The sequence below is a fragment of the Talpa europaea genome (assembly GCF_964194135.1).
Source record: "Talpa europaea genome assembly, chromosome: 9".
NCBI lineage: Eukaryota > Metazoa > Chordata > Mammalia > Eulipotyphla > Talpidae > Talpa > Talpa europaea.
The window spans coordinates 11,676,140-11,696,879 of NC_140076.1; the positions used below are offsets into that span (position 1 = coordinate 11,676,140).

Below are 20,740 nucleotides of genomic sequence, written 5' to 3' on the forward strand. Positions count from 1 at the left end.
AGAAGATACTGGGTCATGTCCAAAAGGGCACATAGGGCCCTCCAGGAAGCTGTTTCCTTCATTCAAAATCTCTTAGAGCTTTCTTTCCCCCTTTGCCCTCCCTGCTCCTTGCTTTTGTTCTGCCAATATACACAGAATGCTTCCTAGGGCCCAGGTATTTCACATCCGCTCTCTCACTTCACCTGCCCGCTCCCCCCATGGGGGGGGGTTGCCCATTTTACACCTGATGAAGCTGAGCAGAGGTGAGCCTGGGTCCCACATACCAAACCCCACCCCCCCACCCCCGGCAGTCACCTGTGGGCTCTCCTGCCTCTGCAGATTCTTAGGCCTCCTCCAGGTCCACCATCTAGCACCCACCAGGTGTGGGATCCTGGAGTCTCCCTCAAAGAAGACAATCCTGACCTACATCTACCCTGCCATTCATTTGCTCTCTCCAGTGACAAGAGGCTCTCTCAGCCTCTTTTTCAAAAATGGGCCTGTTCCCCTCAGTCCAGGGCAGGCCTGGGCAGCTGGCTAACCTCCCTGTGCCCACCCATGTCTCTGGCTTTGCAGCTTGCCCTGGACTGAGGGTAAGGGGAGGGCCACCAGCCTGGCTGGGCATCTGGAGGATAAGCAGTCCTCTATGTGGGTGGGGGAGGTGGTGACCAAGAAGACACCACCTGGGGAACTATTGCCTGAGGAAATCCAGGCCCGTCCAGGGAGGAAGAGGCTGCCTCTCCCTTTGGGCAATAGCTGCTGAGGCAGATTTTGCATTTTGCTCCTTTAGCGTGTATTGCACTAACCTAACTGTCTTACACATAATTCTCAGCAGCTGTATGATGCAAATTGCCAAGACTCCATCCAGCAGATAAAGAAACTAAATCTCAAAGAATGTTCACGCCAAAGAGTGGCAGAGGTTGGATCCCAAGAGCCGATGCACTCAGCACGAAGCTGAACCAGCACCAGCCAGGGCGGCCTCGTGGGGCCAAGGCCACACAGCACAGGTCCCTCCCCTGTGGCATCTGGGTTCACACACTCCTCTCAGGCCCCAATTTTCTTCCTGCCCTCAGGACAGTCGCCGCCTCCTCTCTTCTCCATCTGCTGGCCTGGCAGCCACCACCCTCAGTGCCAGCACCCCTGTTGCTCCCAAGGGCTCCAATCTTCAGCAGAACCTGCAGGCAGATTCTGCTCCCAAGCTAGGTTCTCTCCCCAAGCCAGCACCCACCTGGCACTCCTGTACAGACCCCACCTGCAACCAAGTCTAAGCCACCCTGAAGCCTGGGCCACCCGGGGCGCCTGTCACCCAGGTTGTACCAGTACTTGCCGCTCTCTGGCCCTAATTTATTAATTCCAGTCCCCAGCCATGGCCCCACCCCACCTCCAACAGGGACCGCCGCTAGTCCCGCCCCCGGCCCACCTTTAACCCCACCCTCAGCCCCCTCCAATGGGAACCCCACTAGCCACGCCCCCAGGCCCTTAGCCACGCCCCGGGGCATAGTCATGCCCAGAGCCACGCCCCCGAATCGCTAGTCACGCCCGGGCACTAGCCACGCCCCGGCCACTAGGGACACCCCCTAGGCCACTAGCCACGCCCCCGGGCACTAGCCACGCCCCCAGGCCATCCTCAACGCACCCCCGGCCCCAGCCACGCCCCGACCCCGCCAGCCACGCCCCGGCCCCGCCAGCCACGCCCCGGCCCCGCCAGCCACGCCCCGGTCCCCGCCAGCCACGCCCCCGGCCCCCGCCAGCCACGCCCCCGGACCCGCCAGCCACGCCCCGGCCCCGCCAGCCACGCCCCGGTCCCCGCCAGCCACGCCCCGGCCCCCGCCAGCCACGCCCCGGCCCCGCCAGCCACGCCCCCCGCGGGCTCCCGGCGCTTCACCTTGAAAGACTCGAAGAAGCCGCCGCCGCCGCCGCCGTTCTCCATCTTGTCCTCGTCGCCGCCCAGGCCCATCATGGACTGGCTGTGCACGTGCAGCTCCTCGTGCAGCGTCTCCAGCAGCGCGGCCCGGGTCCGCTCCTGTGGGCCGGGCGGCGCGTCAGGCCCGGGCCCGTCCCGCTTCCCGGGGGCGGGGGGCCGGGCCCGCGGGGCTCCTGCGCGGCCCCCTCCGGCCCCGCGCGAACCCCGAGAGCCAGGCTGGCCCGGCGCCCCCCACCCCGCCCCCGCCCCGCCCCCGCCCGCTCCCGCCCTCGGGGCCGCCAGGGGCCGCCCCCCCACCAGCCCGACTCATCCCGCACCCCCCCCCCCGCCCCCCAGGCTCCCCGCTCCCCAAGGCCCCCCAAGGCCCCCCGAGGCTCCGCCCCCACCAGCGAGGCTCAGGGGCCGATAGGGGGGCTCAGCCCCCAGCCCCTCCTCACCTCCAGCTTGGCGAACTTCTCTGCCTTGTAGCAGGCGTACTCCGCGTTGATCAGCTTTGTCAGCAAAAATTCCTGGAACTCAGGCCCCTGGGAGCCCCCAGAGCGGAGAGGAGAAAGGGGGGTCACGCGAGCAGAGGCGGGGACGAGCCCCAATCGGTCAGATTCTAGCTCCAGGCCCTCCGGGCTGGGCAGGTTCCCACTCCCAGAGGGCCCTCCCGGGCCTCCCCACCCAGGAGGGCCCCTGGCGTCCCTCCTGGCCACCCGGCCCTGGCCCTGGGAGGGCGAATCCCACATGTGCGGGGCCGCAACTCCTCCCAGGCCAGAGAGAGAGAGAGAGAGAGAGAGAGAGAGTGTGCTGGGGGGAGGGTACTGAGGCCAACTCCGCGTGGCTCCTGTGCAGAGCAGCCTGTGCCCGCCCTCCCGAACAGTGTGTAAGACAGAAGACGATCAAAAGAATAATAGAAATGAGGAAGATCCCAGAGTCTGCTACGAAAAATGCAAAACTGTGATATTTGTAAATAAAAGTCACGATTTTTACAAGATGGGCAGGAAAACCACAGACCTCAGTTGGACCGTAAGGGGACCCAGCAGTCCTGGCACACAGGGGGGCTTCAGGGCCTTGCGTGGAAGAACGTGGGCCCCCACCCAGCGAGTCTGTGCTGCGCCTCACCTTCCTGAACACAGCAGGGTCCGGGAGCGGGGGCCCGAAGAAGGGAACATCATCTCTGGCGGTGACGGAGACCTGGAAGGAGGGGCGGCTGTCCCTGCGGGGTCCCCACACCTGCCAGAAAGCACTGACCCACCTCCCCCCCTGCCCCAGGCTGGGAAAGGGCCCGGCCCCTTGGGGAGATCGGTGCCTGACTGGGAGACTGAAGTCCAGAATTTTAGCTCCTCCATCCTTTGTCCTGAACTTGAGCAGGGAAGGGATGGCAGGGCTCTGGGTGTCACAGAGGAGCATGAAGGGAGGGAAGAGGAAGGACTGGGTTGGAGGTGGGGGAGGGTAACCAGCTTCTTTCAGCGGGGTACGGTGGGGAGCAAAAAGGCAGATGTGACTCCTCCATCATCAGAGCCCTCCACAGCCCCCCTGTTGACAGTGGAGAAACAGGCTGAGAGGCCTCCCGTGACAGCAGGACGGATGCCCTGGGAGGTTGTACGGTCACCCACCTTGTAGAGGGGGCCGTCGGGCCCCCCACCTTCGGCTTGCACCACCACATAGGCGTGCAGGAAGTTGGATGCGATCATGTCGGGCACGAAGGGCGTGTTCTCATCCTGGAAAACCACCGCCACGATGTCGTTCCCGATGTGCCGCTTCCGCTGCAACTGAGCACAGGCCACAGCCTTCAGAGCCCGGCAGAGAGGGACCCACTGTGCTGTGAGGGGTGAGGGGCTGCCAGCAGGGGGGCGGGAGGGCTTGGGATAGGCCCCAGGCACATCTAAGGATTTACTCCCTCCCAGGAAAATGTGGCAAGAAACTAATCTTAAAATTATTCTAGCTCTTTTGGAATCCTGTGACAAGTGAGGAAACTGAGGCCAGGAGAGAGGTGACTTGCCTGCCTTACAAGCAAGTTTAGGGACTCGACCCCAGGGCTCCTGGTCCCCAGGCCCTACCTCTCAGCCCTGCTCCTATCTAAACACCCTAAACACGGCCCCTCTGAGGCAAATAAGCTCCACTCAGGATATATTCATGCTGCTAAAAAGAACAGAGGAGCTTATTAGAAGAAAATTAAGAGACATAAATAATAAGAAATAAATCTACTTTGTTCACACTACTACTGCGTCCCCCTGGGGTGGGGATGAGGGACGAGAGAGAGTCCTACAGGAAGCTTAGGACGAGGGGACACATTCCTGAGTTCAGCTCTCGGAACACGTCCTCAGCTCCAGACCTTGGCAGAAGGTGGAAGCTGTTCTCTCACCTGGAACATCCCCCCTCCTTCTCTCTGTTCCTTCACAGCCTAAAAGTCACTGTATCTTCAAAGTTTTCCTGACTCCCACCTCTGCCAAGTCCAAGTGCACCCAGGTGAGCCTGCAGTGCCCTTTGGTCCCACTCAGATCTACTGAGCTCCTGCTATGTGCCAGACACTGTTCTAGCCACCCTGCGTGCCTTGCCCTCTTGTGCGCTCACCTACGAGGGGGATGCCCCCAGCAAGCCCATCCTACCGAGGTGGAAAGTGGAGCCTTCACGACGCTGTCGCAGTTGATCTCCCTGGCCCTGGCTAGAACCCACAAGTGGGGAGAATGGATCATTTCCATCTCTAGGTCCCAGGACCGCTGAGTCTGGGGTGGTGGGTACTGAATGGACAGGAAGACAGAGGGATAGGTGGACAGGTGGGAGGCAGATGGGAGGGTGCCCAGGCTACCTGCTGGGCGTCCCCTTCTGTGTAGGGCAGCTTGGTGGACACGTGAAACATGATCTCCTTGTTGCGGAAGTTGCAGTACACAGACTCGGTCCCCGTCTGCCCGTGCGTCACGTCCAGGCCTCCACGGAACCTGCTCCAGGCCCCCCAGGCCATGGCTCAGTCTCCAGCCCCAGTCAGGCCTCCATGGGGCCAGGACGGGGGCTCCCTCCCTGCCCAAGGGCACGGGCCAGATCACACTCTGTTCACCCCACCCTAATGCTCACCCTTTAAAGTCCTGCAACTTGACCTTCTGGCCAAGAAACTCGAGGAACTCCACGAAGGCAGGGCTTTCCTCGTTAGTGCTGAAGAGCTCTTCCTCAGAGGTCTGTGGACCACAGAGAGCAGAAGCCATGGAGCTAGAGCTCGCAGCAGCCCCCAGCCCGCACACCACTCACACCAGGAGGAGGCTGGAGGATGACCTCTGGCGCCCCTAAGCTCCTGGGAACCTGAGTCCCCGGGCAGGTGTTCTCCCTGACAAAGGTCTCAGGTCCCAGGGACAAGGCCAGGCGGGTGGGGGAGCAGGGAGGAGGAGGTGAGCACACCTGCCCAAGCTTCTGATAAATGACTCCGAACTTGAAGTTATTGCTGATAACGTGCTCGTCAAAGGTGACGATGAGACGAGAAGCCTGGGGGAAGAGACGATGCATTTAAACAGATTATTTTTTCACACTGCCATTTACTGCTCTCCCTACATGCCAAGCATGGTGCCAGGCACTCCTATACATCATCTCACTGAAGCCTCCAAACCTTCTTCCCGTGAGGGAGACACTCCTGCTGTCTCCACTTGACAGATGAAGAAACCAAGGTTCAGAGAGCAGAAGTGACCTGCCAACCCCACTGGCTTCCAGAGCTCACTGCCCTCAGCTTTGCCCATGAGCCCTGGAGGGCCAGCTCTGCAACACCCACCTCGTTCCTCATCCTTCTACCACAGGCCAGTCCCATCACCTGGCCGTGGGGCCTTAAGCAAGTACCTCCTCAGCTTGGGCCTCAGTTTCCTCTTCTGTAACTGAGAGATGGGGCCACCTTTCCTGGACATCCCTCAGGGGATCACCCTGCTCTAAAATTCAGTCAGAATCACAAGGAAGGTGCACGTCTTCCAGGAAGCCCCCTTGTTGAAGACAGAAGCCCCTAGCCTTTTCCTCCAAATGGTCACAGGGCCTTGAACCCAGCATGCAGCCCCAAAGCTGGAAGGACAGCCACTGTGTGTGGGGAGCATTCACGGAGGAGCCTGTGCTAGTCTCTCTCCTGGGTTCTCTCTGAGGCCAGAGGCAAGGCCTGTCGCATCCCCTGGCTCAGGGGGTCCCAACTGGCGTTGAGTGTCTGGAGGTGAATAAGGCTGGCCTCCAAAGCGGACAGCGGCCTTGCAGTTTAAAGGCAGGCCCTCCTTAGCCACTGCATCCTTGGGTAAGGCACAAAGCCATTCTGGGCCTCTGGTTTGCCTGCAAATGTGGACTTTGCAGGCTTATGTGAGGATGAAATGAGATAACTTAGGAAAAATACCTTGCACAAAGGTGCCCAACAAAAACGCTGTCCCAGTTAGTGCCCACCCTCAGTGTCAGGGCCCCCATCCGGCCGTACCTTGGGGTAGAGCACAGGGTAGAATCGATCCACGTTTACATCTTCACACACCAGCTGCAGGAGACAAGAGAGGGCCTGAGGCGGGGCTGGGTGGGGCAGAGGGGTGGTCTCCGGGCCTCCCTGGCCTGGTCTAGAGGAAACAGCCAAGGCTGAAGCAGGACTGGGGCTCACTGGGACTCAGAATTGGGTGCAAAGAAGTGGGGCCCCCTGTATGTGAAGTTTTGGGGAACAGGAGCCCAGAACTCATGGAGGCGCGTGCACATCACGGGAACACGAGGAAGCGGGAGCTGCGAGACAGGGCCGCGCACATAGTGCTGGGCCTGCAGCTGAAGACGGTGTGCTGAGGCACCACTGCAGCCCACTGTGTGCCCACCTGGGATGCCCAAAGGGGCTCAGTGAAGGTGCAGAGGCCTCACCTTTGCCATCTGGACCACGTTGGGGAACTCGGTGAGGCAGGAGATGGGGATGACATCATGGTATGTCCGACACTTGGTCCTGGGAGGAAAAAGCCCATAGTAAGGGGCAAGACAGATGGGACCCCTTGGCACAAAGACCAGAGGGGCAGGCTCCGGGGGACCAGAGGTGATGCCAGGAGCCAGGTCAGCTCAGGTACTAACTTGCTGTGTGGCCTTAGGCAGATTCCTGCTCCTCTCTGAGCCTCAATGAGAAGAGTAGGAAAGATGAGACGGGCTCTCGGGTTACAAGGTGTCAGGCCTCCCTGCTCCCCCAGGTCCCTTCACCCCAGCCCTCACCTGAGCAGCAGCCGCAGGTGCTCCTGGTCTCCAATGACGTCATACTTGAGTGAGAAGACAAGGTGACCCAGGGCGGTGTCCAGTGAGTAGTAATTGAAATGCTCCTGTAGTGGGAGGCGGGGGCCAGGGGAGTGAGTGAGGCTGAGCTGGGGGCTTCTGGAAACCAGACCAGAAAGTGCATTCACTCCCAGGTGAGTGACAGCAGCAGCTGTCACAGCTAAGGGCAGGCTCTGTGTCAGACAGACCTGCATTCAGATGCCAGCTCTGCCACCTGCCATCAGGTAGCCTAGGGAGGTCACCTCACCTCTCTGTGCCTCAGTTTCCTAGTTTATAAAATGAGAGCAAGGCCACCTGCCTTGTGCCTGGTGCGGAACAGGAGTCCAGTGAACATCTGGAGTGACCTTGGCTGTCTAGGTCGGAGTCAGGCCCACATGGACGCCCCTCTCCCAGTCCCGGCTTCCCAGGGCTGGGCACGCCGTCGGTGCTCAATAAAAACATGCCAACTGGGCCTCCCCGGTGGCGCAGTGGTTGGGCGCTGGGTTGCAATCCCCAGCTGCTCCCTGGCCACCGAAGGAGGGTCCCACATGGTGCGCAGACCCCTCCTGCTGCCCGCTGCTCCCCTCAGCAGTGTGCTTCGGTCCTTCTGCCTGCTCTGCTCCCCGCTCTGGCTCTGGTGAATTCTCTCACCCTCCCGCGCTTCTGACTGTACCCAGTGCTTGTATAAATAAATAAATAAATCTTAAAAAAAAAAAAAAAAAAAAAAAAAGCATGCCAACTGCCTGTGAAGCCTGTGGCTCCGCGGCACGGGAGGCCAGGACCCATGAGAAACAGGAAGCGCAACATCTCATGACCACATGGGGCAGCTGACCTGGCAGGGTCCCACCCTCCTGCCTCACCTGGAGAAGCAGCAGGTGAGGAGAAGTACCCCAGAGGGGACAAGATGTGGAAGGGACGGCACCTCCAGAGAGGAGGCCAGAGCTGGCACGCCATCCAGGTGGGGAAGCCCCCAGCCCCTGCCCTGGGAGTGGGGCTAGCTCCCCAGACAATGCCGTGACAGGCGTCACCCTGAAAAGATGTCCATGACACCTGTGCTGAGAGGAGGAGGAGTAGGGCTGGGGAGGGGCCCATGCATCTGCAGCCCAGGGTGAGCTGATGGGCCTTGGGCAGAGTCCCTCTTTGGTCCTACCCGGGCACAGAGTGACAGAAACCCCCAAATGCTTGGCACCATCTGAAGTCAGAGTGGCTGGCACTTGCAAGGGCTGCACCAAAGTTCTCAGGGTGAGGGGTTTACCCAGACCCTCTGTTTAGGCCCAGAGTACCCCAAGGAGGGTGGGTTTAGGGTCCCAGAAAATCAATGTCCAAAGTCACCCTTCAGGGCAGGGCCCAGTGCTTCCCCAGTGCCCCCACCTGGCATCAGGAAGTAGCCCCGCCTCTCTGCCAGCCCCTGGGGACCCTCTAACCTAACCTTGGTCAACATGTCTCTTCTGAAGGCCCAAGTGGCTCCCTTCAAATCCTTCTGTGCGCAAGGTGCCACCTCCATTCTGTCTCTCATTACTTCCTTTTCTCAGTGCCAACTACATGCTGGGCCCCCGGATTTACCACCTGCCAGACCCAGCTGAGGGCCTCTGAATGGTGGGCGCCTGGGACATGGGTCCCTCTCCACCCACAGGGAGGTGGAGTCCCATGCCCTGTTCGTGGCCTGCCCTTGGCAGCAGCTGCTGGCCTGGCCTGGTCTTAGTCACCGTCCCAATTGAGTCTGGCCCTTGTCCTCACCCCCACCTGAGTGCCACTATCCCCTCAGGGTCAGGTCAATGACTTGGACCCAGACTGAAGTCACAGTTTTCCAGTGCCCAAGAAGCCAGTCCCCTGCCTTCCCTCCCAGCACACACACACACACACACACACACACACACACACACACACACAGAACTGGGAGCACTGGCCCCTCCTGAATCTCTTTTTTTTTTTTTTTTTTTTTATAGAGGCAGGCTTTATTTATTTGTTTGCTGGTTTGTTTGTTTGTTTTGTTTATACATGCACTGGGTACAGTCAGAAGCACGGGAGGGTGAGAGAATTCACCAGAGCCAGAGCCGGGAGCAGAGCAGGCAGAAGGACTGAAGTACACTGCTGAGGGGAGCAGCGGGCGGCAGGAGAGGTCTGCATGCCATGTGGGACCCTCCTCTGGTGGCCGGGGAGCAGCCGGGGATCGAACCGGCGCCGCAGAGGCCGCGCGCAGTTTCGCAACCCAGCACTCAACTGCTGCGCCACCGGGGAGGCCCCCCTCCTGAATCTCTTAATGGAAGGTCAGCCAAGGCTAGGTCTGATTCTTAGCTCAGTAATTGTATGACCTTAACCAAGTCACTTCACCTCTCTGAGCCTCAGTTTCTCCTCTGTAAAATACAAGATGATCCTGATCTCAGAGTGATTACAAAGATATAATATTAACAGCCAACATTTATTGAATATTTACTATGTGCCAGGTCTGGTTCTCTAGGCTTTTCATATGCTTTTATTATCCCTGCTTCTACACATGAGGAAACAGGCTCAGGAAGGCTAAGGAACTTGCCCAAGGTGCCACCAACGCCAAGTGGAATATTCTCGTGGAGTCCACTGGACTGCAAGGCCACACTCCCTCCATGCCAGGTGGTCAAGTGACAGGGACAGCCTGGCAGCTGATGCATACAAGGCCCCAGGCTGCCTGTAACCCTGCCTCCAGCTCCCATGGCTCGGCCCAACAATTTGCTGCAATCACCAGCAGGCGACTCTCCGACCAGCTGTGCCTGGGTAGGGCGCCTGCTCTGGGGCTGCTGGTGGGGCTGGGGAGGCTTCAGTGCAGGTCAAACCCAGCCACCCCGTGTCTCCAGCACCTCGCTGCAGCTGCCCAAGAGCAGGGCCTAGGTCTGTTTAGTTTGCTGCTGGTGCCCAAAGAGCCAGGCACACAGCTGGTGCTCCTTATGTACCAGCTCTGCTCGAGAATGTACTAGCTCTGACTCCATGCCAGACTCCACTCCATACACCTTACCAGCGGCATCTCATTAAAGGCTCGCAGGGCCCTCTGAGGGGGTGTCATCATCATCTCCACTTTTACAGGTGAAGAAACAGAGGCACAAAGAAGTTAAGTGACGTGCCCACGTCCCTTGTGGCAGGGTCCCGGTAGAGCCTCTGTTGTTGACCACTGTGCCATGATCCTGCCTTTCTCAATAAATGCTTGTTGAATGAATATATGACTACCAGGCATGCTCCCTGAGCCTCAGGACTCAGACCATCACCCAGCCCAGCTCCTTCCCAGTCCCAGCCCCCGCTCCCGCGCCCCACCCCCACTCCGCCCCGGGCAGGGCAGAAACCCATTCCCTCCCTCACCCAGTCCCCCACACCAGCAAGCCACCCACCTTGCCAAGAAAGTGCTTCCGGTAGATGCGGGCGGTGGGGTTACACTCCAGCTTCACCTTGGTGGTGGGTGACTGCAGCGGCTCTGTCTCGGGGATGCTGGTGATTTCATGGTTGGTGCCTTCAATCCAGTAGCCCCCAAACTGAGGCAGCAGGATGAGGGGGAAGGGTCCTTCTCGCCCCAGGACCTGAAGAAGGTCTCAGCTGAGAGTTACCCACATGGCACCCCAGATACAACTCAGACCTGGGTCACTTCTGCCATGGCCAAGGGGTGCTAGGGGACAACCTAGGGCTCGCATCCACCCCTCCAGTGTACTTACTCCCCTCTTCCCCTCCCATGCAGACACAGACTTAGGCTCAGGGGACCCCGCGCCCCAGTCTCTAAAGATGGGAAGGTGGAGGCAGGTAGAACTGGGAGCATGACCTTGGCCAAGAGGCTGAAATATCTGGCTCAGAGGCCTGAGGGTTCAAATGGGTTCGAAGGTCTCTAGCTGCCCCCCAGCAAGGTCTGTGGCCAGGCTCCAGGTAGGGAGGAGTCTCCCAGGCTGGGGTAAGGCTGGGCTGGGGGAAGGGGTGGCCAGCTGGTTACCTCGTGGACGCTGGGGTAGGGAATATAGTCCTCCTCCGTCTGCAAAACACAAGCAGAGTAGAACCTCAGCAGGGGCGGGGGCGCCTAGCCTTCTGGGCCAGGGGACGGCTGGGGCTGTGTTCTCATCGCCCATCTCCCAGATGGGGTATGGGTCAGCTTGGGATAACCCCATGAGGCAGGGGCCGAGGCAGGCTTAGCTCTCTAAGTACCAGGACAAAAGGGGGCCCTCTGCCTCCTTGGAAGAAACCCTTGGGCCAGTAGCTAGTGCATCGGAAAGGCCTAGAGAGCTGCTAAACACAGGGAGCTGTGCCCCACCCCCAGAGTTCCTGCGGCTGCCGAATGGGATGGGATGGGATGGGTCTCAGAATTTACACTTCTCACAAGCTCCCAGGGAATGTGGAGACCCCCAACCCTGGACAGAGCCCAGGTGCCAAGAACCACCCTTTAGGGCCTCCCCGGTGGCGCAGTGGTTGAGGGCTGGGTTGCGAAGCTGACCGCAGCCTCTGCAACACCGGTTCGATCCCCAGCAGCGCCGGTTCGATCCCTGGCCACCGAGGAGGGTCCCACATGGCGCGCAGACCTCTCCTGCCGCCCGCTGCTCCCCTCAGCAGTGTACTTCATCGGTCTGCCTGTTCTGCTCTCCGCTCTGGCTCTGGCTCTGGTGAATTCTCTCACCCTCCCACGCTTCTGACTGTACCCAGTGCTTGTGTAAATAAATAAATAAATCTTTTTTTGTTGTTGTTTATACAAGCACTGGGTACAGTCAGAAGCATGGGAGGGTGAGAGAATTCACCAGAGCCAGAGCGGGGAGCAGAGCAGGCAGAAGGACCGAAGTACACTGCTAAGGGGAGCAGCGGGCGGCAGGAGAGGTCTGCGCGCCATGTGGGACCCTCCTCTGGTGGCCAGGGAGCAGCCGGGGATCGAACCGGTGCCGCAGAGGCTGCGGACAGCCTCGCAACCCAGCGCTCAACCGCTGTGCCACCGGGGAGGCCCAAATAAATAAATCTTAAAAAAGAAGAAGAAGAACCACCCTTTAGCCCTCCCCCTGCAGCCCTGGGCCCACCTCCAGGTCCAGCCTGGGATTTTAGGATTCTGGGGGCTCCTAATCACTGATCATAGAGCCACATGCCTATCTGGAGGGCAGCTCCCATCCCAGGACAATTCTGAATCAAAAACAGGAGACTCCAGTGGCTCTCCCTGGCAGCTGGGGGCCACCAGGGCACCCCTCCCCCCTCGGTCAGCCCAGGCAGGAGCTACAGACACAGGAGCTCATAAGCCTCCTAGGCTTAGGCAGATTCTAAGTGGCTTCAGGGAAAGCATTTTAGGGCAGCTGTCCTGTGAGGAATGGGGCAACGACTCTGGATGAGGAAGCCTGGAAAGGCAATGAGTCCAGTGGGAAGGAGTTGGAATAAAGGCTCATGGTAAGGGGGGGCGAACCCCTCCTGCATCCCACACAGGAACTCCTGGAGGGCAGGGGCTGCTCACCCACCTGCCCCCTGCGCCAGGCGCACAGTGAGACCACTTCACGCCAGGAGGACAGACATTCCTGGGCTGACTGCTGGGACTGGCAGCACTTCCAGGCCCCACCCCCACCCCAGAGAGGGTGTCTGCCTCCCCTTCCCCCTCCATGTCCCCAAGCCCTTTGGAGAGGCGGCTCTGGAAGCAAACAGCTCCAGAGGGGGGGAGGGGTTGGAGCCTGCTTCAGACCTACTTTGAGGGGCGGTGGGAAGGAGCATCGTTGTTCATCCATCCTGCTTCCCTGCAGAGAGAAGGTGGCACACCAGTCACGCCCCTCCCATGCTGCCTCAGCGGGCTGTACCCCTGCTTGCCGATGCAGAAAGGGAAAGGGAAAGCCTTCCAAGGAGGGTTACTCCCAAGCCAGGGTGCTCAGGCCTCTCTGCAGGCCTCGGTCCTGGTGATAACCGGGCGATGGAGGCCACAGCGGCAGGGAGGGGCACGTGAGGTGCGGGCTGGGGGTGGGGCAGCGTGGGGTGCACATGCAAGCGTGGGGAGGAGGGCTGCTGCGTCCACACAGATGTGTGCTGTTGAGAGGAAGGGAGACGGGGACAGGGAGAGGGCAAGGGGCGGGTGGAGACAGAAAGGTTGAGGGAGGCATGGAAACAGGAGGGGGCAGAAAAAAGGGATTTAGAGGGTGAACTGACATAGCAGGGGAAGCCCCTGAGGTTTGTTGTAGTAACATCTCCTACCCCCAGCCTGCCTCTCCCTTGTCTACCTCCCAATACATAACACACAAACACACACACAAAGAGCCCAAAAAACTAGATGATGGTCTGTAAGAGCAGGGCGGGGGGGGGGGGGGGAAGGGGGGGTGTGGAGGATGGCAGGGGTTATTAACACCGCTGGCCCCTACCCTACCCGCACAGCCTCAGGCTGCCCTGTACCCAGCATCCATCCCTCCTCCCATTCCATAGGTGAGTCCTGCAGAGTCTCTGGGGAGTGGGGATGGTGCGGGGATGTGGGGGTGGGTGGAGGTGCTGTCCCCACTCCTGCTGGGGACTGACCCGGAGATGGGAGCTCAGGCCGACCAGGTGGGGTGTGGGCCCTCAGACAAACAGGGCGTTGGGCACTACCAGTGGATTGTGGGGTGTGTGTGGCACTACCCACTACTAGTAGGAGGCACTACCCCTCCTCACCCCTGGCTCCAAGACAGAGAACTCTGGACAACATGCTGCCACCCTCCCCTCCGGGCACTGCCAAGGGCCCCTCCAACACCAGCCCAGGCCCCTCCGTGGCTCCCTGCAACCTTACCTGCATCTTTTCAATCATCTCAAACAGACCTGTGATCTGCAACAGAAATGGGGCAGTAGGTCAGTCCTGAAGGTGGCCCAGATGATCCTGCTATGCCCCCCAGGGAGTCTGGTTCCCCCAACTCTGACCACCGGACATGGACCTATATGAGCAATAAGAATAAGTGGAGGGGGCCTCCCCAGTGGCGCAGCGGTTGAGTGCTGGGTTGCGAAGCTGCCCGCGGCCTCTGCGGCGCCGGTTCGATCCCCGGCTGCTCCCCGGCCACCAGAGGAGGGTCCCACATGGCGCGCAGACCTCTCCTGCCGCCCGCTGCTCCCCTCAGCAGTGTACTTCGGTCCTCCTGCCTGCTCTGCCTCCCGCTCTGGCCCTGGTGAATTCTCTCACCCTCCCGCGCTTCTGACTGTACCCAGTGCTTGTATAAACAAACAAACAAATAAATAAATAAAAAACATGAAAAAAAAAAAAAGAATAAGTGGAGGGAGCATTGCAGGAGCGGGCTCGGTGGAGCTGACCCACAGAGTATGACCAACTGCTGAGTGAAGTCAGCCCAAAGCTCCAGGGCACCCCTCCCCACTCAGCCCCCTTCTTCAATAGAGGAGTGAGGAGGCTGCTACTGCAGACACAGAGGAATGTGCCAGGGGGAGCAACACATCTCCCCCCTGCCATGCAAGGTCAAGCAAAGCCAGGATCAGCCATAGACCCCCAGAAGAGCTGGAGGTCGCAGTCCAGCTGGGCTTCTCAGGAGGGTCTGGGGTTCCACCCAGCTCTCTTAGAAGAGGGCTGTCTCTGCTACCACAGCGTGCGTGTACACACACACACACACACACACACACACACACAAAGACCCCAATCAAGCAGTGTGGGCAGGAGGGAGTGGAGGATGCCAAAATGTTCCACTGGCCCAGGACCTGTGGGAGCCCACATGCGTCCCCTACTCCCCCTACATGCTTGAGCCAGCCTCTCTGGGGCACATGCAGGGTTAATCTAGGCATCTGCCAGCTGCACTTGGCAGCCTCAGCCTCTCCAGCGCCAGCTCCCTAGGATCCTTCCTGGAAGGCGGCATCCCTGCTGGCTGGGCTGCAGGGGCTGCAGGAGCTGCAGGGGCTGCAGGGATAGGGGGCTGAGAAGGCCCCAGAGTCTCCCGGGTGAGGATGGTACCCCTCCCCCAACACCTCCAAGGCTTCAAGTTCCTGCTGCCCAATGGGGCAGTGCCTGAACTCACACACATGTGCTACGGGTTGTACACCAGGAAACACATTCTCTCTCCCTCTCTCTCTCTTGCTTGAACACACGCAGGCCTGCATGCTAATATTTAAACAGTTTGGCTATACAACACACACCCCAACTCTGAGACTGTGCTAATACACAAACGCACATGTCGGTGTCCAACAGCACATCCACTCTCACAACACACAGGTATGTGTACCACGAGGGCCACACACGCAAGTGCAAACCCACACCTGTGCAGGTCTGCAAGCCAGTAACCACACACACAACTATAGGAGCACAAAACCACCCAGGTCTGCATGCTGAGCCACAATAGCACACTCACAGACGCAGGCAGCCATGGAGCCCCACTTCCAAGCACGAGGAGGTCACCCTCCCCAGGCAGAGTCACACACCCCGGGACAGACATGACTGACTCCATCCCACCACACTCAAAGAAGTTTTGGGGAAAAGAAAAAGTGGTTAATCCCCAAGGATGAGGGGTCACAGATCTGAACCTCACGGCGCCCCTCACACCCACCTGAGCACACACCAGCCCGTCACACTCACACACAGGGAGTGCTGTTAAGGATCACGAGACACAAACAGCACGCGTGCACACTCCCAGGCGCAGCCTCCCTTGTAAGAGGCACCACACAACCGCAGACCTGTGGTCACACCCAGCACCTCTCAGTTTGGGAGACACAATTCCACAGGCTGTTACGGCACAAACCACAGACACACACCCCGCGATCCAGAGACAAACAAGCCGCCAGCCCAGCGCCCTGCGCTCCAGCGGCCCCGGCAGCTCCCCGGGCCGGGGCGCGTCGGACCGCGCTTACTTTCCCGCAAACTCACACCGGCGCGCAGACTTCCCCCAAGGGGGCCGGGCGCGGGGACGTGGTCCGGGGCTCCCCGCGCGCCGCGCCACCGCCCGCAGCCCGGCGGCCCCGCGGGCGCTCAGCGCCCCGGCGGCCGCGCAAGGGCCGGGGCCCGGGACCCTGGGGCAGGGGCGCGCCCCGGGGCCGCCGCGGCCGGTGTCAGCCCAGAAGCCAACACGCCCTCCATGACGGAGCCTCCCACCCGCCCCGGCCGGGGCACAGCGGGCCGGGCTCCGCCGAACCGCGCCGACCCGGCTCCCGGGGACGCGCCCGCCGGGCCCCCCCGCCGGCCCTCACCTGCCAGCCGGACCCCGCGGGCAGCGAGCCCCTCCGCGGACGGCCGGGCGGCGCCGCGGGCCGTGGCTGCGCCATCCCGCGCCCGGCCCAGCCCGGGGCCCCAGCCCGCGCGGCGCTCCAGCTGGCCCGGCCGCCTCCGGCCCGCGCGCGCCCCGGCCCGGGCCCCGCAGCGCCCAGCTCCGCGCTCGCGGCCCCGGCTCCCGGCTCCCGCGGCGCTGCCTGCGCTGGGCTCGCCGGGCGGCCGGGCCGGAGGGGGCGGGGCGCCAGGTACGGGCGCGCGGGGCCGGGGCGGGGCCGCCGAGATCCGGGGCGGGGCCAGCGGAGGCCCCGCCCCCCGGTGCGCCCCGGCCGGCGGCTCCCGGGCACTGCGCCTGCGCGCTCCGGCTCCAGCGCTGGAGGCTCCTGCGTGCAGGGTTCTCGGGAGCCCCCAGGTTCCGCCCAGCGCGCCCCCAGCCCGCTTTCTCTTCTTTCCAAACTTTGGGTGCCCCGCCCCCGGGCCTCGAGGATGGCGCATGGGGGTCGGGCTGCGGAGCCCAGCATGAAGAGGAGGGGGTTACTCTGGAGGAGGAGGACGTTTCTTAAGCACCTACTTCATTTTTCAGCCTCTCCTCACCACCCAAGAGGTACGAGTGTCATCCCCACTTCACAGTAAGAAAAGTGATTCCAGGAGGGGAAATCATGCTCAAGACCGCAGCAGTAGGAAATGACAGCACTAGCAATCCAGGGAAAGGCCTGGATCTGGACTTCCTCTCTCCTTGCCTCCCTGGGCCCCTAATGTCTCACAGTGGCTGGCCTCTGCCCCGCCTTCCCCAAGCCCCACGCCCATACCAGGCCCTAACGGCCCCTGATCCTGGAGGAGATGGCCACGGTGCCTCCGCAAGGGTTGCCAAGGAGGTCTTGCGCTATGGAGCAGGCTTCAGGACACGTGCGTTCTAGCTCTGGCCTTGCTACAACTTGCTGAGTGGACGTGAGTGAATCCCTGCAACCTCTGTAGGTTTGTTTCCCCACCTATGGAATACAAGGCCTCTACAGGCCCTGCCAGTGGATCCTGCATTTTGTCTGCCTCTGTACGATGCAGGAAGCACCCCTTCCCCAGACCTAGGCTGGAAAAGCCTGATTCCTGAGCTGTGGCCAAGTCAACTCCAGCTGCTTTTGGATGCTGCAAGGGCAGAGCTGCCCCCCAGCTCAGTGCCCAGCCTCTCTTCAGCTTCCTGAAGGAGCTGCTGGCAGCTGCCTACTGCACTTCATCTCCTGGAATCCTGGAAGGAAGATCCTGTGCCTTCCTCTCCCCCAGACCTGGCTCTGGATCAAGCTGGAGTCCAGGCAGCCGACGGGAACTCTGGAGATGTGTGTTCCAGACACGGTGTAGCTTTGTTTTTAATAATTAACAGCAGCAAATATTGATTTACACAAGCACTTCCAGGCCTGAGCGCTTCCGGGCACCCATCGAAATGCAGCCAGAAAAACATCCATTCCCACACTGCCCCTGGGGGAGACGAGACCTGGCCCCATCACCTGAGATGTCTATGTGCAGGTGGAGTGGAGGGTGTGCACAGGTGTGCACGCAGCTCTGTGTGTGCGAGACTCTGAGACCAGATGTGGCTGCGGCACATGGACAGCCTGGGTGTGTGCATGTGTGTTTGTGCACGTGTATCTGTATATGCCGGCACGGGCGCCTGTGCATGTCTGAATACATTTGCAGACGTGTGAATGTGTCAGTCTACTCTCTGTGTCCGACCATGTCCACAGGTGTGGGTGGGCTGTACTTGTGCACAGATTTCTGAATCCCCGAGTGGAGAAACCCCTGTAGGAGGGAGGGCAGTAGGGGCCCGGAGAGTTCACATCTATACAGATGCGGCTCCCCAACAAGAGGGGGGTGCCCCTTCTTGGTGTTCTTTCCAGCCCGAGGGATGAATAATGCTGATACTAGTTCAGCTTCCCAGTTTCTACTTTTCAAATTCCTTTCACAGTCATCACGCAACGGTAAGTTTGTAAGATGGGGAGGGGAGTGAGAGGGCAGAATTTGCCCATTAACACAGGGAGGTCGCCTGCCCCTCGGACTGGTGCCATCAACACCGCAAATGTGTGTAGAGTTAGAGGTTCCAGGGGGATGGGGAGTAGAGAATGTATCTCACCCCACTATTGCTTTGCTGGCGACCCAGACTGACCACTCAATCTCTCTGGGCCCTGGTTTCCTCTCCTGTCAAAGGAGGATTATCCACAGGCTATCTTGCTTCTGTAGTGGGGGTTGGTTGTGGTTTGGAGTCTGCCGTCTGGGCTATGTTGACACAAAGGGAGGTTTCTAGCCAGGAGGCTGAGAAAAAGGGGTGCGGAGCTAATCTGAAGGCCAGCCCCAGGTTGTCTAGCAGGCAGGACTTGGGGCAATGGGTTGCTCCAACCCTCACTTTCCTAGAGGGGAGACTGAGGCCCCGGGTGGGGAAGCTATGACCCAAGAACACAGCCCTGGGTGAGCCCTCGGGCCTCATCCCAGATGCTCAGGGGGCGAGGGACTGGGAGCCTCACTCATGAACCATTGCGTCCCTCCCTTCCTGCCAAACCCCAGGATCCACATGACCCAGTTTGGGCTCTTGACAAGGCCCAAAGAGCAGAAGAGGGTCTCAGAAATTCCCTGATGCTGTCCCCAGCACCCCCACTTGGGGCCCTTTGAGGTAGTGGTCCCCCACAAGGACACCATTCCTTAGCCATCTGCCCTCCTGGCCTAGGAGAGGTATATGGCTCTTGTTCCAGGCCAGAGAGCTAGAAGAGGAATTTGACAGATTCTGCCTTACTCTTTCCTGGCTGTGTGACTTTAAGAAAACTGCTTCACCTCTTTGAGCATCTGGATCTTCATCTGAAGAACACTTACCACGCAAGGGTTGATAAAAGGACCAAGAGGCATCACATCTGTGGACGGCATTAGAAACTTTAAAGTGTACTATGAACATGAGGGCTTCTTCCTGTCAGCAGTAGGAGGGCAGAAGCCCACACACCCTGTATAGACAGCCTGCGTTCTGGTCCTGGTATCCTCACGGCAGCCTACCTGTGTCTCTTTGGGCAAGTCACTTAACCTCTCTGAGCCTTGTTTTTCTCATCTGCAAAATGGGACTACCCCACAATACTGACAGCTTGAGGATGACATGAGACAGGGCATGTGGAGATACTGCATGCATATGTGGGGAGCCACATCTGTACAGAGTTATCCAGGCCCCTAATACCCTCCCCCTGTGGGGGCTTCTCCACTCAGGGACTCAGTTGTAGCCCCTGGTACATTGTGAATCTCAGTAAATGTAGCAGTTATTCTATTTGGACAATGCATGAGTCGTTCAGTTATTTGTCTCTTCACTGAACTATGGCTCCTTGAGGGCAGGGTGTGTGGCAGGTTGATTTCTGGCCCCTCAGTGCCCAGAACAAAGTTTGACACAAGTCAAGTGCCGGGCAAACCTTTGACTTAGATGATAACAACAACAGGAGCCCCTTGTAGGGCTCTAACTCCAGGCCTGACAGAGTGCGTGGAATGCCTTGTGAGGGGGGGGGGGTGCTATCATTATACCCAATTCACAGGCCAGGAAACTGACAGTGATGTTGATAACGAAGGGCATGAAGAGTAGCTGGTTGGTCAGTTTGTTCTCGGCTGTTGTGCCCACCGCCTGCAGACCCTGGTCCAGCCTGAGACTGCGGCAGGCCCACCCAGAGGTCAGGAGTGGTATCCCGTCGGGGGGCCAAGCTTCATCTACCTGAGCATTTTGCCTCTGATGAGTAGTCATTCCTAGATGTCTCCCAGCCCTGGGGGGTGGTGGGGGGCAGGCAGTGGCTGGGAAGGAGCACTCACCTTGGGGTGCAGTGAAGCAGTGTGGGAGGGAGCAGAGTCCACTCGTGGTAGGTCTAGTGCCTGAGGGAAGCGCTGGTTGTGCCCATCACTCCTCCTGGAAGAGAACAGAGGAGGTCAGGGAGGGCCCCCAGTGGGAGATCTGGGGATTTGGAGGGAGAGTCATTCTCAAAGTCAGGTGACATTAGTGGGGCAGCTTTTATGGAGGAGAGGGTCCTGGGCTCCCCAGGAGGAGGCAGAGGAGGAGCTTCCTGCGCAGGGCTGCCAAACAGGTCTCCTGTCCCCCAGAGACCAGAGATGCGGGCAGGGTCTCTCCCTGGAGGCTTCCCTACTGCACACTCAAGCCAAGAGGATGTCCACAGCCCGCTCTGATGGGTAGACTGAGGCAGGGTGCTAGAGGTGATCCTGATCTCAAGTGCTCCAGCCTCTAATTTCCCTCCCTGAGCCTTAACAGCAGCCCCAGGGGCTGAGAGGCCACCCAGGCTCCTGCTTTACTAAAAATAATTAATACTACACTTATTACTGCATATGTCATGTCAGGTATTATATTTCTATAATGTGTAATAATAACTGAACCCCATTGGGCCAACCGTGTGCCAAGCCCCGTGCCGAGCCCCTCTTTCTGGGCCTGAGGTCACAGACTGCGCACCCTGGTATCCCCCACTGGCATAGCCGGCATCTGCGTGAGGCCTGACTGACTCCATGCCTCAACTCTGCCCACA

The 20,740-nt window shown here is 59.8% G+C and overlaps 1 protein-coding gene across 1 annotated transcript in view; it reads right to left on the minus strand.

The window, feature by feature from the left end:
- Positions 1-20,740, minus strand: part of RAP1GAP (RAP1 GTPase activating protein) — a gene marked incomplete at its 5' end in the record, with an annotated part of 45,099 nt that overhangs the window by 8,281 nt on the left and 16,078 nt on the right. Inside the window, 15 exon segments of the mRNA XM_084241670.1 lie at positions 1,862-1,999; positions 2,338-2,424; positions 3,008-3,079; positions 3,502-3,657; positions 4,695-4,824; positions 4,958-5,058; positions 5,276-5,359; positions 6,312-6,365; positions 6,728-6,806; positions 7,064-7,167; positions 10,453-10,638; positions 11,040-11,078; positions 12,751-12,798; positions 13,809-13,844; positions 20,022-20,115. Of these exon segments, the coding sequence (XP_084097796.1) occupies positions 1,862-1,999; positions 2,338-2,424; positions 3,008-3,079; positions 3,502-3,657; positions 4,695-4,824; positions 4,958-5,058; positions 5,276-5,359; positions 6,312-6,365; positions 6,728-6,806; positions 7,064-7,167; positions 10,453-10,638; positions 11,040-11,078; positions 12,751-12,798; positions 13,809-13,844; positions 20,022-20,115 (1,408 nt within the window).